Genomic DNA, 24,388 nt, shown 5'->3' on the forward strand with positions numbered 1-24,388 from the left:
GGCGTAAAGGCGTAAAGGTATTTAATAAAAATAACAAAATCCATGTGTTAACGCCAATCGCGCGCCGGCGCAGGAAACCGGTCCCGCAAACTGGACGCCGCGCTGCCCGCCGCCCGCCGACCGACGACGATAACGCCCTCGGCTCCACTCGCCACTCGCCGCAAACCGCCGGGCAAGACGCACGTACTTACATAGCCCACTATTTGTAAATTTTACGTTACGAAGTAAATCGTTATAAACTTCAAGAAGTCTTGCTCATTTCTCGACCCTGGAACCTGGTTAGCCGAAGAAGATTCCCGCCATTTTTGGACCTTCTCACTGGATTCAATTCACACCGACGTGGACGCGCGACCTTTGGACTCCGGGAAAGTGGCTCGACGGCAACCTACAACGGACGCGAACGGTTCCAGAACTTCCAGCACACGAAGGCGCAGTCATCAAGTGGCAATTCAGGGCAGTGCAAATCCGATTTTCCTTTACTTTCCTTCCCTTTATTGTCCGCTTTGCATACACGGACCTTAATTACGTGTAAAATATTTCTCGAATACCTTCATTACCAATATTCTTCTCTGTCGCTTTAAATCTTCACTTTCCGTAATCATTACATTCATAAATCTGTCTACACGGACTTTAATTACGTGTTTGTCAGTTTATATTCAAATTTGCATACCGTTAAATACTACACCTTTAAATACATTCCCTTTATTCATACCTACCTATACGCGGACCTTAATTACGTGTTGGGTTTTTTAAACATTATTTCACATTATTTATTTCTCGCATTCCAGCGCACACGCAGCCAAATCGTGCGTTTGCAACGCTCGTTATACCTACCCACCGGTGCCTGCCTACGTACCTACGCTTGCGCCTAACGGTCGGTCAGCTGATTGCACCGCCAAGCTTGCGCTGTTTCATTGCCTTCTTCACTGCACATTACGCTTTAAGTATTCGTTCCATTGTCATCACTTTATTTTGCACTCATTAATATTATCGAAAACTTTAAACTTAGTTTGTAATTATCATTAAATTTAATTTACATCATGAGTAAGTTAACTGAATTGAAAAGGAAACGTAGTTCCTATAAATCCAAGCTTACGCAATTTAAAACATACTTTTCACGAATTTCTACTTGCGAAAAGCCTAATCCTGTACAAATTAGCGATTTAAACTTAAGATTAGCTAAAATTGAAGAATGGTACAGTGAATATGACGCGTTGCAGATTGAAATCGAAAGTTGTTTGGAAATTTCAGACGTTGACTGCGAAAAGGAGTACAAATATCGCGAGGAGCTTGAAAGCGAGTACTTCGCGGTGGTCGGCAGCGCGCGCGAGTGGGTAAGCAGGTTGACCTCTGCGCAGCACGACGAGGGCGCGTCGGCCTCTTCCGCGGCAGGTACTGTCCTCACAGCAGGTACACCGACTTTAACATTACCTACTATTGCGTTACCTACCTTTTCTGGCCATTTCGAGGAGTGGTTACGATTTCACGATACTTTCAAGTCGCTCATACATTGCAATGATAGTATTCCTAAAATTAACAAGTATCATTACTTACAGTCGTCATTAAAGGACAAAGCTGCGAACGTTATAGGTTCATTGGAATTTTCAGCAAGTAATTATGACATTGCTTGGCAGTTATTATGCGAACGTTATCACAACAATAAAGTTTTAATAAATAACCATATTCAACCGTTATTTGATATGGAACAAATTACGAAAGAATCTTCAGTCGCTTTAAGAAACTTAATAGATTCTTTAAATAAACATCTCAGGGCACTTGAGGGGTTAAACATTAACACTCATAACTGGGATACTTTGTTGATTCATATGGCTTCAAGCAAACTTGATAATTCAACAAATAGAAAATGGAAAGAATAGGTACACTAATAACTTTGATAAAATTCCAGATTTAGAGAAGTTCATTAATTTTATTAAAAATCGCGCCAGTTTGCTTGAAACTATCAATTTGAGCCAAGTTAAACGTAGACATAGTGAACCAATCACTTCAAGGTCACGCGCATTTGTTGCTAACACGAACGCACAAACAACAAATTACTCGTGTCCTTTATGTAAACAGAATCACGCTATTTACCAATGCACAAAATTCAAATCTTTATCTGTTCACGCTAAAATCAATAAAGTAAAACAATTAAAACTTTGTCTCAACTGCTTGCGTCACGGGCCTGACGTTAACAAATGTAGGTTCGGTTCATGTAGGATTTGTTCTAAGCGACATAACACGATGTTACATACAGAGGAACAGTCACAGGTTGAGCCTAAGGGTTCCGCACCCTCTAACATTTCGTCCCACAGCGACAAAGGTGTCACGTTAGCTACGCAAGAGGTCATTGAACCCGAGTGCTATGATAATGACTCGAGTTCTGATCATGATTATGACGATACGGCGGAACAAACTGAAGTTGTATTGTCTTCCACTCACAACTGCTGTGTCCTGTTGTCTACAGTCCTCGTTGACGTGGTTGACGGCAATGGCATCCGTCACACTGTCCGTGCTTTACTGGATAACGGTAGCACGTCCAATTTTATAACTAAGAAGTTACTTAATAAATTAAATATTCCCCATTATTCAACTTCGACAGCCGTTGAAGGATTAAGTCGCGACTCAATTCGCATTCACTCCCGTTCCAATGTAACATTGTTTTCACGAACTGAAAAATATAGTACAAAAATTAATTGTTTCGTTATTCCTCGCATTACTCAGATGTTGCCCACAACTTACTTTGAAATTCAATCTTTAAATATTCCTAAAAATATTAAATTAGCTGATCCAACCTTTAACACACCTTCTGACATTGATATGTTACTCAGCGCTGATGTTTTTTGGAACGTATTATGTAACGAACGTATTTCTTTAGGAAAAAATAAACCGATTCTCAACAACACTAAGCTTGGTTGGCTGGTGTCAGGTGCGATGCAGTCGCAACAGTTGAATAATAATATTCAATCTACGCACATGTCTACAGTCCATTGCCATTTCATAAACGAGGTTGAGCTACAACATAAATTAGATAGGTTTTTTGAATTAGAATCAGTTCCATCACCCCGTAAAACTACTAATCAAGAAAATCATTGCGAGATTCATTTCAGTCAAACAACAACTCGACAAACTGACGGTCGATTTGTTGTAGAAGTTCCAATGCAACATTCACCTGAATTGTTAGGTGAATCATATGAACAAGCTTTCAATAGATTTCAGTCTTTAGAACGAAAACTAGCTCGTTATCCATTACTTAAACAAAAGTATTCTGATTTTATTCAGGAATATATTGACTTAGGTCACATGTCATTAAATACAGATAGCAAAAATGATAAGTATACATACGTACTTTCTCATCACGGCATATTAAAGGAATCTAGCCTCACAACGAAATTGAGTGGTTCTCAGATATGGTTTAGTGGCCCGTCATTTTTAATACAGTCGGAATCTCAATGGCCTACTCAACGCAACTACATGCCCAGCTCTTTGCCAGAGATAAAAATGCAAAGTTGCCACTGAACAAAATAACTACACTCAAAATTACTCAAATTTTGCTAAATTGAATCGAATCACTGCATACTTATTACGACTCATAAATAATTGCCGAAACCCAAGAAATAGATTCACTGGTCATTTAACAATAAACGAATTAAACTCTGCCACGCTTACTTTATGTAAAATAGTACAGTTGGATGCATTTTCACATGAGCATAATATTTTAACTAAAAATAAACAACTGCCAGTTAAATCTAAAATTTTGAATTTAAATCCTTTCATGTCAAATGAAAACTTAATTCGTGTAGGTGGAAGGTTGTCAAATTCCAACTACGACTATGACACAAAGCATCCCATCTTGCTCCATGCATCTCACCACGTTACTAGGTTGTTATTTAGACATTATCACAAAATACTTATGCACGCAGGTCCTCAGTTGATGTTATCTATTTTAAGACATAAATTTTGGATAATAGGAGGTCGCAATTTGTCAAGAAAAATAACGCATGAGTGTCATGCCTGCTGTAGATTTGCTGGAAAGTCCATACAGCCTATAATGGCTGACTTGCCTAGAGAACGACTTCACAGCCAATTTCCATTCTCCAATGTAGCAGTAGATTATGCTGGCCCTATTATGCTAGCGGACAGAAAAGGTAGAGGATGCAAATTGATCAAATCATACATTTGTGTATTTGTTTGCCTAGCTGTGAGAGCAGTACACCTGGAATTGGTAACCGAGTTAAGTACTGAAGCATTTTTGGCTGCTTTAAATCGATTTGTAGCTCGCAGAGGTAAGCCTGACTTAATTCATTCCGATAATGGTACCAATTTTGTAGGAGCCGCTAATGAAATTTCAAAATTTTTAAAGTCAAATTGTGATGACATTAGTTCGAAATCAGCGGAGCAGTCAATTCAATTTAGATTCTCTCCTGCTTATAGTCCTCACTTCAACGGCTTAGCCGAATCTTCAGTAAAGGCAATTAAGCACCATTTAAAAAGAGTTCTCTCACTTGCAAATTTAACGTATGAGGAGATGTATACGGTACTTGTAGGTATCGAAGGAATATTAAATTCTCGTCCATTGACCCCCCTCTCCTCAGATCCCAACGACTTTATTCCATTAACCCCATCACACTTCCTTATCGGACGCACACTCACGATGTTGCCTTCTCCACAGATGGATCTGGAAGAAACGACCAGAATATGCGCCCTGCCTCGATATCGGAGAGCTCAGATCCTGACTCAGCACTTCTGGAATAGATACTACATGGAATATATTTCAGATTTACGAAAGAGGCTGAAATGGAAGCGCAGCAATGGAGGAGAATTGCGCACTGGAGACCTGGTGGTGGTAAAGGACGACCGGCTACCACCTAACCGCTGGCTGCTCGGACGTGTCACCCGCCTCTACCCTGGCTGCGATGGCATCGCACGCGTAGCAGACGTCACCACCGCAACTGGAGTGCTGAGAAGAGCATACAATAGATTATGCTTGCTGCCAACCGAGGATATTTTGGAACTAGACGTTCCAACCCGGGGAACTTGTTAAGGCGATTAGAGTCCTCAATCCGCGTCAAATGGGCATTTTGTAAAGCCTACTCCTCTTTTACTGCTGGACAGAAATAGTTGAAAAAAATATATGTTATACAACAGTTCAAGGACTACATTTGTGACGTTTGATTTTTCGCTACGTCTCTTTGTTTTGGATTAAAAAAATAAATACGGGACATCGATTTTTTACTTAAATTCCCTACTCCTCCAAAACGGCTATGTTAATTTAAAAGATTTTTGCACGAATAGATTAGGAATTCTTTAATCTTTAAATGACACGTTGCGTTTTTCAATCGAACATTACTTTCATTCATAAATTTTACTTTTGATAAATTCCGAACGTTTTGCTGTTGAGGGGGCCTTCGCGGGGTGCGGGCGGCAGTCGGCCGCTGGCCTTCAGACGGGGAGGTTGTGTCACTCGCTGCAAACTGACATTAGCGATCAAAATGAATTTTTTCTTTGGCTTAGTTGCACCACCTGACGTGATCTAACTTTGACCGTAGCTTTGGCGATAACCGGTGTTTTTTTGTATGGAGTTTGACAGATTTTTGACTTTTGTCAAATTTAAAATAAGATGGTGCAACCTAGTCTTTGTTTGACAATAGTTTTTATGTCAGAGTTGTTCATAGAGCACGTTCAGTCAGACGATACGATTGGATTAAGTCATGCTCGGACGCTATTATGTACCTAAATAGAATCTATTAGTGTAAAAAAATCGACTCCAAAAAAAACGGCACTAGATAAGTAAAAGTTGAAAATATATTCTGTTATTTATTTACTAGGCCTTTGCAATCAGTATCCAAATTAGGAGCGAGTCAGAATCAGTAACTTAATCGATTTACGTGAAGAAAACAATTTATATTTTTCATACTTAGGCTCGGCGCAAATGGGCCATTTAGAATTAGATTTTCAATATGTTTCTTCGCGAAAATACCACAGTTAAAAAAATAAGATAAAGTGGTATTGATAAATTGTTCTATAGAGCTTATTTAAAAATGTGGATACTGATTACAAAATGCTCGTATATCATGATTGATATTTTCGGAGTTGGTGACAGCCTACCTTTTGGTGATTTGTTTTGAAGTTGGTTTTAATTTTTGGTGAAAATTAATTTATTTCATGCCTTTAGTAGACTATAGGTACTCAATAGACCTTGTTGTTGCCACTGAAGGCATAGGTACACAGTACATTGATATCATATTTTTCATGTTAAGTGCAAATAAACTTCCCTAAATTACCTAACCATGAAACGTACCTAAACCATAAAAACTGAAATCCTCTTATAAGATGATGAATTTTGGGAGCATGTCATGAAACTAAAATTATTAGCATACAAAAACTTGTTTTAAAAAAAAAAGGTTTTTTCTTTTAATTTATTTTTTTATTTATGATGCGGAATTTGCTGCGGCGTAGTAGCAAAGATTTTTCGTTATGTAGCTCGTAATAATTTCGAAGAATAGGGATGTTTCCTGGGTAAAGCAAGAGTTTGAATTAGTCTGTCGGTCAACTTACCAAAAAAATACTTTAAATGTATTTTTAACTTTTTTAAACTTATGAAAATTTAAAGAGATAGGCGTGCTTAAAATTGTTGCGATTTGTGACGTCACGCGGAATGTCATCGCATCATAACTTCGTAATAACTTGTTTGTTGACAAATAAAAATATCCCGTGTCCAATATTTTTTGATAGTGTAATTGACGGACTAAAAGTGTTTTTTTAAGAAACTAGCCTATTCCTACGGCCACATTCCAGCTCCATCATCAGACCCTGTTTGCCTTTGAGAGTTGTAGGTACTCGTGATTTTTAAAGTAGCTTACTTACATAATATTACTTACTTATATTTATATAAATAAATAAATACAAATCAAACGAGCCTAAACTCGATGAAATCGTTTAACCGATTGAGTCCCAGACGGCATTAATTAATGTCATAACAATTGATTATCTATTGTGTCTAGATTCGCGGAGCTTGAAGGATTAATCCCGGAGTTGCTATGGGGCCACTGGCATTCCAGCTCTATCATCAGATCGACTCCATGTCATCACAATATTGCATTGTCATCCGAATTACATGTATATCCAAAATTTTAACTCAATCAGTTGTTGAAGGATTTCTAATAAAAAGACGAGATTAAACACATTTTCAGTTTATTCTTCTTAAGTGACACAAAGAGAATGACCTATTGTCATTCTCTTTGTGTCAAAAGAAGAAACATTTGCTTTTTTAAACCATAGACAATACTACTATGTGTTCCAATACCTACAGTTGTCGTCAGGAAGTTGGTCTAACAAATTCAGCTTGCAAGATTCCACCCGAAGTTACCTACATATTACATGTTCAAATTTCGAGAACGGCTGAACCGACAAAAACATTAGAAAATTTACGAAAAAATAAAAAAAAATATCCCGTACAAAATGTTCATGGATTGTGTTATTTTTATTAAATACCTTTACGCCTGAGTTAAATGACACCGACATCAAGGTTCATCAATTCAAGTTTAAAATAATAGGCAGTAATGTCATGAAAAAAGAGCTTCTATTCTGTATCTACCTATGCCCGTGTAATTTTGATCGGTGTCAAATCGGAGTTTTCGTGCGGGGTGCGCGGGTGTTTCGCGCGGCGTGAAGGTCAAACGCCCAAGGTCATTGAGGACTCTAATCGCCTTAACGCCAATCGCGCGCCGGCGCAGGAAACCGGTCCCGCAAACTGGACGCCGCGCTGCCCGCCGCCCGCCGACCGACGACGATAACGCCCTCGGCTCCACTCGCCACTCGCCGCAAACCGCCGGGCAAGACGCACGTACTTACATAGCCTACTATTTGTAAATTTTACGTTACGAAGTAAATCGTTATAAACTTCAAAAAGTCTTGCTCATTTCACGACCCTGGAACCGGGTTAGCCGAAGAAGATTCCCGCCACATGAACATTTTGTACGGCATAAAATTTTATTTTATTTTTCGTAAATTTTCTAATGCTTTTGTCGGTTCAGTCGTTCTCGAAATTTGAACAAACCCGACTTTATTACAAGCTTTTATTTAGCTTGCAATTTATGATGTATGTAGGTAATTACATAAATGTTTGTTCGGGTGGAATCTTGCAAGCTGAATTAGTTAGACCAACTTCCTGACGACAACTAGGCTAGATGACAAAATTTCAATTATTTGTCCGTCAGACAGATAATTAGAAAATATTAGACTCATATTTTTTATTTTCTTTCATAATCAAATAATAACAGTGCTACATCGAGTTGAAATGGCGCGATACGCCACGCTTGAGTAGAAGTTTTACTCAAATGTGACGTCACGCGAGATTTCAACTCAATATAATACTGTAATTATTCGATTATGGAAAAAATTAAAAAATATGAGTCTAATATTTTCTAATTATCTATCTGACGGACTAAATAGAATTTCGATTTCATTACCCAGTCATCATCCCTATTGGAACGCATTAGTACCTAGTATTGTCTATGGCGTAAAAAAGCAAATGTTTCTGCTTTTGTCTATTGTCATTCTCTCTGTGTCACTTATGAAGAATAAACTGAAAATGTATTTGTCTTTTTATTAGAAATCCTTCATCAATTGATTGAGTTAAAATTTCGGATATACCTACATTTAATTCGGGTGACAATGCAATATTGTGATGACATGGAGCTGATCTGATGGTAGAGCTGGAATGCCAGTGGCCCCATAGCAACTCCGGGATTAAACGATTCCATCGAGTTTAGGCTCGTTTGATTTGTATTTATTTATTATTATACCTAAATAATTTCATTACAATTTTCTAAAAATGCACAAAAACTTAAAAATCTTGAAAACGGTGATATTTTTACTAGGGTCAAAATTGGACGTTAGGGAGACCATGGCGAGGCCTATCGATGGTTGAAGGGTTATCCATTGTTTTTGGGACACCCTGTATAAGCAAGTACCTAATGTTATGTAAGTACGCTACTTTGAAAATCATGAGTCTTCAATTCTCTAAGGTAAACTGCAGGGTCTGATGATGGAGCTGGAATTTGGCCATAAGAATAGGCTAGTTTCTTAAAAAAGACTTTTGGTCCGTCAATTTTATATTATCAAAAAATATTGGACACAGGATATTTTTATTTGTCAATTAAACAAGTAATTACGAAGATATGATGCGATGAAATTCCGCGTGACGACACAAATCGCCACATTTTTAAGAATGCCTTGACGTCATGTGCCTCATCTTCTGAACTTTGGTGCGCTTCATCTCTTTAAATTTTCATAAGTTTAAAAATGTGAAAAATGCTCCTAAAATTCATCACCTTATAAGAGGATTTCAGTTTTTATCTGCGAAACTTTTTAATAATATAGGTACGTTTCATGGTTTGGTAATTTAGGGAAGTTTATTTGCACTTAACATGAAAAATATGGTATCAATGTACTGTGTACCTATGCACCTTCAGTGGCAACAACAAGGTCTACTGAGTACCTACCTATAGTCTACTAAAGGCATTAAATAGATTAATTTCACTAAAAAATAAAACCAACTCCAAAACGACTCACCAAAAGGTAGGCTAGGCTGCCACCGACTCCGAAAATGGCTAATTTTGTAATCAGTATCCAAATTTTTTAATAAGCTCTATAGAACAATTCAATACCACTTTATCTTAATTTTTTTTAATGTGACAGGAGGCAAACGAGCAAACGGATCACCTGTTGGTAAATGATTACCGTCGCCCATAGACACCCGCAGACCCAGGGGCGTTACAGGTGTTATTTTTAATTGTGGTATTTTCGCGAAGAAACACATTAAAAATATAAATTGTTTTCTTCACGTAAATCGATTAAGTTACAGATTCTGACTAGCTCCTAATTTGGATACTAATTGCAAAGGCCTAGTAAATAAATAACGTAATAATTTTTCTACTTGTATTTATCTAGTGCAGTTGTTTTGGAGTCAATTATAGTTTTTTTACACTAATAGATTCTATTCAGGTAGAAAATAGCGTCTGAGTGCGTCATAATTCAATTGTATCATCTGACTGCACGTACTCTATGAACAATTCTGACATAAAATCTATTGTCGAACAAAAGCTGGGTTGCACCATCTTACTTCAACTTTGACAAGCGTCAAAAGTCTGTCTAACTCCATACAAAAAACACCGGTTATCGCCAAAGCTACGGTCAAAGTTAGGTCACGTCGGGTGGTGCAACTCAGCCAAAGAAAAAATTCATTTTGATCGCTAATGTCAGTTTGCAGCGAGTGACACAACCTCCCCGTCTGAAGGCCAGCGGCCGACTGCCGCCCGCACCCCGCGAAGGCCCCCTCAACAGCAAAACGTTCGGAATTTATCAAAAGTAAAATTTATGAATGAAAGTAATGTTCGATTGAAAAACGCAACGTGTCATTTAAAGATTAAAGAATTCCTAATCTATTCGTGCAAAAATCTTTTAAATTAACATAGCCGTTTTGGAGGAGTAGGGAATTTAAGGCCGGGTAGCAGAGAAAATGGCGAAAATGAGGTTTTCATTTTTCATTTTTGAGGCACTAAACAGTAAAATTAAAGGCTAAGATTTTTATTGGGCATAGTTGAGGATATTTTCTAGGGCTATTAACGGATGGAAACACGATTTGATGAAGTTGACTCGATAGAATAAATTCCCAAAGTTACCTCTATTCGTTTTCTATTTATGGTTTTATTTTTAAAATAAGCGATTTGAGATTCTAAATCTTTTACTAAACTAAAGTTCAGAAATAACTTGAGGGCTTTTAACGGATGAAATTTTTATATTGCGTCTTATTTAGTTACTAAGTTAAAAAATGTGGAAAAAATCGTCCATGACGGCTTGGACAATCTCAATCAGTCGCGCGGTGGCGCTTACGGAGGACGGACGCGTGTCAGTTTTTTGCCCGTGACAGTTCGCGATTTGTCAATATTTTTGACAATGATGACTTTGATGAGTCACAGTATAATAATATCAGTGTTACTGGAGAAAGCTTAAATTTTTTATAATTAAAAGTTATCAATTTTGTCTACCTATTGAAAGAAGAATGGTCATCTGTGACCCAGGCCCGACAGAAACGAGACATACCTCAGTTTTTTTGTCATGTTTTAATTAGTTAAATTATATATTTTTTATATTCGAAATCTATGTATAACACCAAAATATTACCCTTTGTTTTTGTTCAGGCGTTATACAAAAACTAATACAAAATGCCTATTTATCACCAAAATTGGTAAATGTATGTACCTAAATGTCTATTACAGCTGCTATGGAATGTATCTAGGTGACCTGGAGATACAGCCGGATTATACAGGGTGGAAACGAAAAGTTACAAAATCCAAAAATTCAATGTTACCAGCTTCCATAATCTGTAACCTATTATTGGTACCATTTGAAAGAGCTCGTGAAGCACTTTCAGAATCAGTAACTAGTTTTTCGATATCTTGTATAGTTTAGAAATAATCGAGTGAGATCACTTATCGTTCCATATGTATAACCACCCTGTATAATCCGGCTGTATCTCCAGGTCACCTAGATACATTCCATAGCAGCTGTTATAGACATTTAGGTACATACATTTACCAATTTTGGTGATAAATAGGCATTTTGTATTAGTTTTTGTATAACGCCTGAACAAAAACAAAGGGTAATATTTTGGTGTTATACATAGATTTCGAATATAAAAAATATATAATTTAACTAATTAAGACATGACAAAAAAACTGAGGTATGTCTCGTTTCTGTCGGGTCTGGGTTTTTTTTTGTATGGGGCGTGACCGTTCTTCTTTAAATCGTTCGCATCCTTTTAAACGAAGACTCTACTCATGATATACATATAGTACATTCCTCAAATATGAGACAAAACCAATGAGTTAAAATTACATTTTAATAGTACCTACATACAATCGTCTTACACTCTTTAGAAGAGCACACTGACACAAATAAATAATAAAAAATACTGTCTAAGGTCTGTAGCTAAAGGTCTAAGCTGTAAGATAGAAGAATCTTCTAGCCAAAAAGATGGCTGATGCAGCAGATGTCAACGGATTTAAAACTGGAGTTCATATGACTCCTTGTAGACTTGAGTGTCTAGAGCGTCCCTTCCTCCACCATGCGTAAGAATTTTCACAAAAATACTGTCTAAGGTCTGTAGCTAAAGGTCTACGCTGCAAGATGGAAGAATCTTCTAACCAAAAAGATGGCAGATGCAGCAGATGTCAACGGATTTAAAACTGGAGTTGATGTGACTCCTTGTAGACTTGAGTGTCTAGAGCGTCCCTTCCTACACCATGCGTAAGAATTTTCACAAAAATACTGTCTAAGGTCTGTAGCTAAAGGTCTAAGCTGTAAGATAGAAGAATCTTCTAGCCAAAAAGATGGCAGATGCAGCAGATGTCAACGGATTTAAAACTGGAGTTCATATGACTCCTTGTAGACTTGAGTGTCTAGAGCGTCCCTTCCTCCACCATGCGTAAGAATTTTCACAAAAATACTGTCTAAGGTCTGTAGCTGAAGGTCTACGCTGCAAGATGGAAGAATCTTCTAACCAAAAAGATGGCAGATGCAGCAGATGTCAACGGATTTAAAACTGGAGTTGATGTGACTCCTTGTAGACTTGAGTGTCTAGAACGTCCCTTCCTACACCATGCGTAAGAATTTTCACAAAAATACTGTCTAAGGTCTGTAGCTAAAGGTCTAAGCCGTAAGATAGAAGAATCTTCTAGCCAAAAAGATGGCAGATGCAGCAGATATCAACGGATTTAAAACTGGAGTTCATGTGTATCCTTGTAGTTTTGAGTCTCTAGAGCATGGTTCTTAACCTTTAAGTCATGAGGGACCATTTTACCAAATTTCTGTCTAGTCAGGGACCACCTCATAATCGGTCAAAACCAGTTTGACTGCAAAAATCCGTTAAAAGTGGTTTTGACCAAGGTGTGCAAGTGCACATCGTGGACCACTTGGAATGCCTCCAGGGACCACCAGTGGTCCCCGGACCACCGGTTAAGAACCACTGCTCTAGAGCGTCCCTTCCTCCACCATGCGTAAGAATGTTTTAAAAATACTGTCTAAGGTCTGTAGCTAAAGGTCTAAGCTGCAAGATAGAAGAATCTTTAGCCAAAAAGATGGCAGATGCAGCAGATGTCAACGAATTTAAAACTTGGAGTTCATGTGACTCCTTCTAGACTTGAGTCTCTAGAGCGTCCCTTCCTCCACCATGCGTAAAAGTTTTCTAAAAATACTGTCTGAGGTCTGTAATAAAAGTCTAAACTGCAAGATAGAAGAATCTTTTAGCCAAAAACATGGCAGATGCAGCATATATCAACGGATTTAAGACTGGACTGGCACCACCTTGCAATGTCATCCTCTCATTGTTATCTGTAATGTAAATTATTTTTAAAATGTATTTAAAAAATAAAATGTTCGCTTTATTATTTCAATAATCTGAGCTCTCAACTCAACTACACTACACAAACACCTTTGTTCGCAACTGTACTGACGAAACCTCGATATTATACCGTTCATTTAAGATGGCAAGCTTTTTGCTGCGGTAATGCACTCCAGGTAACCGTGTGTGATGCTTATTGCTCATAGTGATTTTCGATACAGAGCCCCGTACACATACGTTATACATAAATTATGGAAAGAAAACACCCAGACCAATACAAACAAATATTATTATGTATGCAATTTTAGTATGATATTTTTATTTATTAATAAACAAAAAGACTGAACAAAATTGATGCGTGTACTGATTAATGTAATTAACCACATGCAAAGCTTTGTGAATTGCAACAACTATAACAACTGTCTACAGTATTTTTGCGCACGGGTTATGCATAGCTTATTTTTATTGCTTTATAACCTAGAAACAAGAATAACAACAAAAAATTGTTCTGAATTTGCTTTTATGTGTAAAAAAATAGAAAAATTAATATCAATGAATGTATGAAACATGAACATAGAGATGATTTAATTTGTTGCCAAATATATTTTTTTCTTTCTTTCATTCATTCTTTCTAACTATTAAAACATAACAAACATCCATTTAAGATTCATTCTCACAAGAGAAAAATTAAAATAGAGTCCAAATATATGTCCCATAGAAGATTTTTTTCATAAAAATCTAACCCTATCATGCTTTCAGTATACTGGCCTTGGTAACGTCGTTTCTCAAATCCCACTATATTTTGATGAAAGCGTGCCCTTTGTTCTTGCGAATAAGCCCCCATAATTATTTATAAATATATCCCAATGAGAATGTGACGTGCATCTTGAGAGACATTCTACTATGAAGATGGACAATTCAAATCGCTATAACTTCCTAAAAAGCAAATATTTTCGATTTGTAATCGCACTTTTTTATATGCATTTGCTTATATAATCAGAATATAATAAGTAAAATCCATGCGCAAAAAAAAAATTTTTTTTTGTTGACCGGTGTAATTTATTATCCAAGCTCTAAATAATCGCTACTACGAGTAACTGATCATAAAATGTTTTTCCAATCGCTCAAGCTCCCGAGGATCTACTGATAGGCAGTGCCGTAACTAGGGCGGTGCCAGCGGTGCCCAGGCACAGGGCGCAGACCCTGGAGGGGCGCAGAAATGACCAGACCAGTATCTAGTTTTGTTTCATGCATGGTAGTTAGTAGGTACATTTTGTTTTATTGCGAATATGGTGTAGACGCGCCCTCTGTACTATCTATATCAATATGGCATTTTTCAAGCGATCTTGAAACAACAACACTTGTAAAGGTGGTTTTATATTTGTCTGATGTGTCGTGACGTGACGCGTCAGAACGGTATCGGTTTCATACATTTAGTACTAGCTGGTGCCCGCGACTTCGTCTGCGCAGGATTAGTATTTCGAACAATATGTTTATAAATTGTAGCCTATGTGTTATTCTGATGTATAAGCTATATTATTGTAAAGTTTCATTAAAATCCATTCAGTAGTTTTTGCGTGAAAGAGTAACAAACATCCATCCATCATCCATACAAACTTTCGCGTTTATAATATTAGTAGGATGGTAACGTTCACACTAGTGCGTAACGTGTTGTGTAGTGATGGCTTATGTATGGAACCGATACAGTTCTGACGCGTCACGTCACGACACATCAGACAAATATAAATCCACCTTGTCTTGCTCGCAATATTACATACACAAACAAAAGTACCTATACCGTAACTATGAGACAATTTCTGTCTATATTCATTTGGAGGGCGCCACTTCTAACTTAGAAGTTCTAAGCAAATCTGTCAATCTAGCTGAGGAGATGTACATATAGTTCACGTTACGCTGCTGCTGTCAGCCACATTCATTGGTCCTCCCTTTATCTTTGATTTTATTCATTAACTACGTGCGGCGTTACTGACGCACTAGCGTGCGAGAGATAGATAGAAAATTCATCGTTCGACAAGAGTGAAAAGGATGACTTACAAAACTAAACGATTCACAAACGTTCCATTCTGCCGCGCCGTCCCACCCAATGTTCGGGGATTCCCCGATACATCGAGAATCACGCATTCAGATAGCCGCAGTGTTGCCAGAAGGTTACTTTTGTAACCTTTTAGGTTACACTAATGAAAAGGTTACTTTTAGGTGATTTTTCAGAAATTGTAGAATTAACTTTTACAGGTTATTCAGTAAAAAATATTAATAGTGACAATTTAAAAATTATGTCATAAACTGCATTTAAACATGAATTTGATTTATTATTTGTTATAAAAAATGAGTTTTAGCCAATGTTTTTCGATAGTGAAACGCAAATCCATGAAACGTTTTCATCTAATGGTCAAAATTTCGAATGTAGGTAAATGATTGATGATCAATTGTATTCATTTTCCATCCATGAACAACCTTACACAATCGCTCCGCACCCCCCCCCCCCCCCCCCCCGTAGAAGGTTACTTTTTATTCAAAAAGGTTACATTTTTTTTATATTTCTCGCACCGGGCGCATAAAAGGCTAGTTACGGCACTGCTGATAGGTCGGGTGACGTAATCTTGAAATTCTTTTAGCCGGCGCGGAACTTCCGGACGGTCGGGTGACGCCACGCCTCTTTGAACCGTGTTTACTTTGGCAGTTATATTCTATATTTATTCGATTCTAAAATACATTCCCAAAAATTTTGAAAGTTGTTTTAATTTGTATCACTTGGATATGATTTGTATTAGAAAGTGCTGTGAGTGTGACGCTTGAACGGATGGAAGTCAACCTAACCTAACCAACTGCGTATTTCTAAACTGCGTATTTCTATACTGTGTAGCCGCGAGAGCTCTTTGGCGCGCTGTCTTCGGCGAAGTATTGCGCGCGCAGATTTTGACAGCGCGAAATACCTACTTTAGCAGAAATACCAAGCCTTAAGTAAAAAATCGATGTCCCGTATTTATTTTTTTAATCCAAAACAAAGAGACGTAGCGAAAATTCAAACGTCACAAATGTAGTCCTTGAACTGTTGTATAACATATATTTTTTTCAACTATTTCTATCCAGCAGTAAAAGAGGAGTAGGCTTTACAAAATGCCCATTTGGCGCGGATTGAGGACTCTAATCGCCTTAAACCGGCCGATTGCTCATATAAATAGGAAGAACCACCAAACTATCGGCCGACTAAAAATCTGTAGTCTATTGGAGTCTAAACGCCGCCCCTTCCTTTCTATTACCTTCTTCTTTTGTTTGAATAACATGTTATCAAGTAAATAAAATATTGATGTGTTTCAGAAATTCCAAATGAATATAACAATGAAAAATAAAAATTATAAATGACACATAAAGACTAAAAAATCTGAGGCTCCATAAGATTAAATGGAGTGAGTCCTAAGGACGGTTAGGCGCGAGTGGAGTGGAAATGAATCAGAAGACAAACATTTCCTAACCTCATTTACTTGACTCCCGCATAAATATGCCGATCCTACTTTTAAATTACATTAATAAATAAAACAATGTCGAGTTAGTTAGCATTTTAAGTGCCCTGAAATTCAAATTCTTTATTAGTATGTAGGCTACATACTAATAAAGAATTTGAATTTGAATTTATATGGCAAGCCGGGCTGATTTATCTGATTTGTTGGATTAGTATCCTCGTCGAATAGGCAAATGTTTTAAAATTAATTTTTGGCCTGATACCAATTATTTTCAAGCACAACTTCTTAAAAACACACTTCATCCCGATCTTAAAAACTCAATTAATAAAATATTTTGTTGCTTTGTAGTTGAGTTAGTAGACTGAGCTGGAAGTTCTTAACAGGACGTCAATTGATTGGTGGTGTCAAATACCCTACTGACAGCTTACCACGCAAGAAGTTTATGCGATTCTCTACCAAATTACATAAACAATGGCATTCGTTTAGTAGTAGGTATGAAGTCTATAATTAAGATACACTATACACACGAGTGTGAAACTTGCATAGATCTATCTAGATGACACTGTAGCTAGGTAGGTACTTGGAAATTGATTTCAAGATGCTCCAAAGCCGCCGGCCCTGACATGTCGGCGATTAGGTGCTGGCGGCGTAATTTGGACATGATTTGAGGCATTCCGTGATGCCAACCAAACCACATGCATGTTCCAGCGACACATACATACATAGAGTGATGTTAGTACTTGCAATGCTATTTAGTGACAGTGCATAACTTGGGCAATTATTTGTTGTATCCCTGGAATAGGTACAGGTAACTTTTTAACAAGCTTAGTTGTTTAGGATTCAATACCCGCTACATCAAGATTCCATAAGGTAATATTTGTTTGGTTCCCACAAGAAACAATTAATGTTTCAAACGCTAACTTTGTTCCAACACTGAGTAGATACCTACATACTTGTACAATATTAACTATGTTCCAGCGATCAATAATTTATTACAATAGGGATGATGACTGGGTAATGAAATCGAAATTCTATTTATTCCGTCAGACAGATAATAAAAAAATTTTGGACACATATTTATTCATAATTTTTTTATTCATAATAATTACAGTATTACTGTATGAAAGAAAATAAAAAACATGAGTCTAATATTTCCTAATTATCTGTCTGACGGACCAATAATTGAAATTTTGTCATCTAGCCTATTGCGTTTCCGCAAATCTTTATGTGACTCTTGACAGACGATAATTATTATTATATTTCATGTTGTACGAGTACCTTACTAACCTATAAAAAATCTAATTGAGCAAAGACATTAATGTGCGGTGAATAAACGATCTTTTACGAGTATAAATTAAAGTATCAATCCGATCAACTCAATATCTTCGAATCTTAGACTGGCTACACCTGAGTTTTATTCAGCATAAAAATGACATAAAAAGACTTAGGTAGGTACTTCCTCAATAGTGGAGATCGGTATATAAATTGAAGCTTTGGCGCCGTGAATTGGACACAGTAAAGCATTTAGAGAGCCATATTTTATGACATAATAGCTTTTATTTTTTGTGGGTGGCTCTTTAGAGTTTCTTTTAAGTTAAGATCGCGTTTGGTTCAATTAAAACAGTTACGACACTTTAATAGGATAAGATTTTAGATGGTAAAATGATTTTACGCTTAACGAGAGGCGACAATGTCTTACTCAATGTTGTCGGAGTCTGCCAATTCAAAGGTCGGTAGATCGATTCCCGTCGATCACTAGACAAGTGATGTACAGTAACTGGACTGTTGTGGTGGACCTACTCTTAATACAAGCATGTAGATAAGGTAGATTGGTATAAATACTCGTTCGTAGCTTTATTTTTAGGATCTTAGGGTGAGTTGCACCTACTTACTTTAACCACAACTATAACACGGTGCTGTTTGTATGGAGTTTGACAGATTTTTGAAGTTTGTTAAAATTAAAGTAAGACGGTGCAGTTCAGCCTTAATTAGTAGTAGGTAATAATAATATGTGCTTGTGATTGTGCAGTCCAAATCATCGACTTTTTTTGTTTGGTGACAATAAAGGTTAATTTATTTATCTAATTATTTTTTCACTAACACGTTCTTAAGTCTGATATCGATTTATTAATATCGCCCCAACAAAGATGGATCCGAACACTTGGATTGGCGCCGCCGAATTAATGGCCACCATTATGAAACCGTTCACGGTAAAAACAAATAAAAATTGCAACGCCAAATGTTTACGGCGCCGCTTACAGCCGCCAATAAATATTTGCTTTAGACGGTAGAAATGTACGGGTCCAGTTAACAAATAGGTAATATTAAAACCGGTGTGTTTGTTTTACACGCTCGCGTCATAATACGCCTCCCGCAATCAATTCTCGACAGATACTGGAACTCATATAATATGTAGGTATGTGTTTTAACCTTTTCATTTTAAAAAAAAAGGTAAGGAAAAGTTTCGTGTAACGTACACTATAACAGCAAACATGAACACAGACCAATACATAGGTGCTGGTCTATAAAGATTTTAAATTGCAACGATACAATGTAATCATTGGGGGAGGCCTATGTTCAGCCGTGGACGTCCTATGGCTGAAATGATGGTGATGATGATGATGATGAATGTAGATTAGGTACATTTTTATTCGTAGCAGCAATTCCTAAAATAAAGCTGTTTGATTGATGGTATTGTTACCTAATAACGTACTACATAGTAATGTATATTGAAAGCAAGTAGAGGAAGAACTTAGGCCCAGTTTTTTGATTCATAGTTAAAATAACAAATTGTTAAATTTTGCTACTAATGGTTAAATATTAACAAAATGTAAACAAATAGTTAAAAAATGTACTAAAATTGTTCGAAAAACATTTTTTTCCGATAATTAACCACTTGTCATTTGACATCTGTCAAATTTGACTATTTGTTATTTTAACTACGAATCAAAAAACTGGGCCTAAAGTTGCAAACATTTTTAGACATTTTAGACCAATTCACTTTATAAATCGCGTAGTAAGGACACTTATAACTGAACAAGTTTGTCCATCATCTAATTACACAATTATTATAAAGTTAATCTATATATAAATAATTAACTTAAAATTAAACTAGTTTTACCATTAAATAAATAAATAACAAACATTTAATTTCAGACCATATTGGTCCATTATGCTTATTGTTAAATGAAAACATATAAGTCTTTCACAAAAACATCCCATTTATACATACTTATATTTTATCAATTGAAGTAATATTGCTATACAGATCCCATGATAAAGGATTCTGTTCTGTGTTATTGTTAAAATAATACATCAATAGACGATTTTAATACCTGGATGAATAAAGTTCATGCTCTAATGATTTCCGACAAATAGTATACGAATCGTGCGTCGGAGTTATTTCAATAATTTGAAATTTCTGGGACTCACGTGTTATTAGAGATGCATGTGTGTGAATGTATAAAGACAACAAGTACACCATTTTTAAAGATAAAAATATTTTTAAACATAATATTATCTATCAGTTTGATCTCATTACAATACGTAACTAAATAAACGAGCTCTGTCTAATGCATGTTAGATTTTATCGTAAGTCACAATTAATTAAAACACAAAAATATTGAAAAAGAGTCTAAATCCACTGTCGTGCCACTGTTGTTCAGTAGTCGCATAGTAGCGCCGCGCCGTAATGAGCGCGTTTGTGAAAATTGTAAGGCGTTATAGCACGAGCGAATATCATCCTGTACCTCTATTACGAAAAACTTTCGAGTTCGTTTCGTTTGCGTATTCAAAGTGCCATCGAAAAATTTTGTATGAAAAATTAAACAGCGCCCCCTATAGGTCATAAAAAGAAAAAAAACACCTAGTAAGAAAAACTTTCGATTTTCTTTCGTATCGAGTTCAAATACTAGGCGTGACGAAAGATGGATTTTGTATGAAATAACGTAGTACGAACCTAATTTTGACAATCAACGTCGTTTCGTTGTCGTTGAAATCATCGAATGTTGTGTCACTGTCAATTTTGTTGTGAGAAGATTACGTTGATATAAATTTTACGTGTTTTTGAGGCTTAAATGTGGAGATTATGTGGTCGGCGAATTTATTTCCTTGTTTGGCATCATTTAGATTGTTTAGATGCTTTAAGTTAAGAGATTAGGAAGCATCCCAACAGTGAGTAAAAAAATATATTTTGTGGACATTTTTCCTAATGTTTGTTTATTTCATATCTAATAGGGCAACATAATAAGGAAAAACTTAAATCCTGATGTTGTGGTTGTTGCAGCGATACCGCCACAAAGTCAATAAACCTGCATTTTAGTAGATTTTTTTTTTTTTTTTTTTATGCATAACAAGTGATAAATTGCCGGAAAGATAGTCTTATGGCAACAAAAAGAGTGTCCTTGGAACACAAGGCAAGTACATAATTTATTCATACATTCTGTCTACTCTACATACCACATGATTTCTTTGTCCTTTGATAGATAATAATTATTACAGGTTATATTATGTGCTATGCATTAAGATGCATCCAGTTCATACCAAGGCACTGATGGTATGAAGAAGCATTTGGAATTACTTAACCAATGCTCTCAATACCCCCAACATACTCGGAGAAGTAGGTAGGTACTCATGCCTACATAAGATTTATCCATGAACTATTTTATACAAATGTACATATGCATTCAGTTCTTAAGATCATACAGAACAAAACACAACAGGGTGATTCCATACCTTTGCTCGTAAGTGTTTTAGCCGGAAAGTTTTAGATCTTAATAAACTTATTTACCTAAACTAATAACTATAAAATTAATGTTATAGTATTCTACTCATCAACATTTATTAATCATTACAGGTACCTACCCTACCCAAACCTTACAAAGATCCAGCTCCGGCACAGAATAAGTAATAGGACTAAGGTTCCTGGGCACACTTAAGAAATACCATCAACACTTGCGGGCAAATAGACATTAATGGGATTAAAACAAAATATTTATGTGTGACAATTTATTTAATAAATACTTATAAAACATTAAACAATATTTTGAATTTCAATTAAAACATAGGTACCTAACAGTTTTAATTTTCTATTAATAGGTATGATACATGATTGGTAATAATCAAAATTGTTATTCAAATTGCTGAGAGTTTCAATGGCTGGCTGCTCATGGTTTCATATATTTTATCATCTGGCTACTCGGGTTTCCTCTGTAAAAGAAAAAGTAATGTTAACTAAATACTAATTTAACTTGCCATCCTAACAATCAATTTGAAAGGGCATAACATTTCAGTTTGTCTAGAGAATGCATAGGTAAGTACCTACTTAAATAATAAAGATTCAATTATTGCAATCAACATACCTTTGACTATTCTTTTCCTGTCTTGTTAGGTCCAAAAAAGTGAGGCTAAGAACTGCAAACCGCTACACTTTGCCTTTGGACTTCCACTCGCCAAAAGCGAGATCTCGATGCTCTTGCAGGATTTTTGTTAATTTCTAGCTGTTAAATCTTCTCCTCCATTCCATAAAATCTAAAACAAGATAGAATTACAATATACATATTTAACTACATGATTTAACTAAAAAATCTTTTCACTTGCTAATTTAATTTACTTACCGATGTCTCATCATGTTAACATCGTTAATATGGTCTTTATTTACTTTAAAACATAGCTTTATATTCATGGACCTATAAAAAAAGGCGGACGGAACTCGCGCTACAACAAAACTGTGACGCAAAATTTTGGCGTTTGTCTATTGTGTGAGTGAATTTAGGGATGCCATGTTAGCCAAAACATTTTACCCATTTATTTCAAGAAAAACATAGATCGGCAGATGTTACTTGGAAATGTAGACAGAATTATTCCGTGCCATTTTAAAAGGATGAAAGGTGTATGCGTTGAGGTAGGCGCGAAATTTTCAATGTTCAAATTTTCTTACATTGTTTGCAAGTCAGTGTGTCAGGGTATGTACATAATGTTGATCAAAAATGATTCACGCAGTTACAAATTACGAATCTTGTGTACATTATAATCATAATCTTATGCATCATCAGTATATTATTATTATCTCTGATAGATTTTTTTTAACATACAACCTGACACTGACTTGCAATCAATGTAAGAAAATTTGAATTTCGCAGTTCCACATTTTTGGGAAGGATCAAATTTGCCTATGAAAATATATCCCATTAAAACACAATTATTATGATAAATTATTTTATTTCCATAGTATGCGTAATACATAACTAAAAAGTCCTAAAATCATTATTAATTTCCCATATTTCGGGTAATTTTCCCACTTAAATAACTGAGAACACTGGTCTTTGACGTATTATTTTTTCGAGTGAATGACGTTTGATTTCAATTAATTTCAATATTTTAATGTCGGGAAATAAGTGATTGGATTATTATTTTGCCTGTGAAATGTGATTCCTTAATTTTTGTTTGTTCGAACAGAACGGTTTTTACACAATTTCATCACACAAGACATGTCGTATTCGTGTTGTTTTTTCGCTGCTTAAATGTGTCAACTGTGTGAAGTTTGCACTCGAAGTGGTGTAACAGGGTGTGAATGTGTGCGTGCCGGCCTGTACGTACAGGCAAGCTGGTGTATCCTAATGTCACAGTATTTTGTTGATGAGAATCCGTCCGACTTTTTTTATAGGTCCATGTTTATATTCAAATTATTTTATTACGACTTCTTCTAAGAGGTTAGAAAATACGTCAAAACAAGAAAAATCCCTTGTCTTGTCACTGTCAGACGTGTGTGAGCGTGTGGCTGAGTGTGATTTTACAGTAGAAAAATAGAAGATAGATTTGTCCACGAAATTAATTTATTACAACCAATGATATTATATAAAAACAAAAGCAGATATGTTATAAGCGCTCGCGCTGTGAATACTCAAATACGTCCCAATTGGGACGTCTTGTGTTTAGTCTTCGTGTGGCCTGCGTCGTGCGCAATCGTGTGCGTACCTACCACACCGTAAGTTCCTGTGTTCTTACCAAAATAAATAAAAAATGCCATCGTGTGTTTCGAAAGTGTACCAACTATGACTCTAAAGTAAACAAAATACAAGGGATCTCTTACCACATGTGATTATGCAAAATTATTTAGTATTTATATTTTCAATTATTTATGCAAACAATCAAGACGCCATGCGCCATGTTCAAGTTAAGAAAGAGAAAGCGATCTTGTTTTGACGTTAGAGCGATAAGGATGCGTGCGATGCGGACATAGATTAGTTAGTGCAGAATCGTTAAAACTATAGCTATCTCTTTCATTTGCGTGCTATTTCGTATCTTTTGTTTCACTTATCAGTTACATTTGTCAATGTGTGCAATTTGGAATAGCTCGGCACGGATTAAAATCGTAATTTCTATGGACGTAACATATCTATAGTTCTATAATATCATTGATTACAACAGTAGGAATACACAATGGATAGCTCTTTTTATTTTCTATGACACAAGTGACAATCAACAGAACATTGTTTCTATAGCA

The 24,388-nt window shown here is 36.1% G+C and overlaps 1 protein-coding gene and 2 long non-coding RNA genes across 7 annotated transcripts; 2 read left to right on the forward strand and 1 right to left on the reverse strand.

The window, feature by feature from the left end:
- Positions 1-204: 204 nt before the first annotated feature.
- On the forward strand, positions 205-5,492 carry LOC135086456 (uncharacterized). 5 transcript variants are annotated; one of them, XR_010260491.1, is made up of 2 exons: positions 205-1,392; positions 4,670-5,035. XR_010260491.1 is itself a non-coding variant. In XM_063981174.1 (2 exons), exons 1-2 carry the CDS (start codon positions 1,041-1,043, stop codon positions 5,039-5,041), a joined length of 666 nt encoding a protein of 221 aa, XP_063837244.1. In that variant the 5' UTR covers positions 205-1,040; the 3' UTR covers positions 5,042-5,492. The 5 variants fall into 5 exon arrangements, 3 of the variants coding, with proteins under 3 accessions (XP_063837244.1, XP_063837242.1, XP_063837243.1); XM_063981174.1 differs by having other exon boundaries at positions 205-1,334; positions 4,670-5,492; XM_063981172.1 differs by having other exon boundaries at positions 205-1,410; positions 4,197-5,309.
- A 15,752-nt stretch (positions 5,493-21,244) lies between these two features.
- On the forward strand, positions 21,245-21,847 carry LOC135087219 (uncharacterized). The gene is made up of 3 exons (XR_010260714.1): positions 21,245-21,299; positions 21,385-21,506; positions 21,740-21,847. It is a non-coding gene; the product is annotated as an uncharacterized LOC135087219 (long non-coding RNA).
- A 29-nt stretch (positions 21,848-21,876) lies between these two features.
- Positions 21,877-22,551, reverse strand: LOC135087220 (uncharacterized). Its single transcript, XR_010260715.1, has 2 exons — positions 22,245-22,551; positions 21,877-22,092 (listed from the first exon to the last, which is right to left on the reverse strand). It is a non-coding gene; the product is annotated as an uncharacterized LOC135087220 (long non-coding RNA).
- Between the last annotated feature and the right edge of the window lie 1,837 nt (positions 22,552-24,388).

This window comes from Ostrinia nubilalis, chromosome Z (assembly GCF_963855985.1).
Source record: "Ostrinia nubilalis chromosome Z, ilOstNubi1.1, whole genome shotgun sequence".
In the NCBI taxonomy this organism is placed as follows: Eukaryota; Metazoa; Arthropoda; class Insecta; order Lepidoptera; family Crambidae; genus Ostrinia; species Ostrinia nubilalis.

Excerpts from the sequence above, each read along its gene's own strand:
- LOC135086456 (XM_063981172.1), top strand. The coding sequence starts at position 1,041 with ATGAGTAAGTTAACTGAATTGAAAAGGAAACGTAGTTCCTATAAATCC. Across the intron at positions 1,411-4,196 it reads AGGTACTGTCCTCACAGCAG|CTGTGAGAGCAGTACACCTG; the intron begins GTACACCGACTT and ends TTGTTTGCCTAG.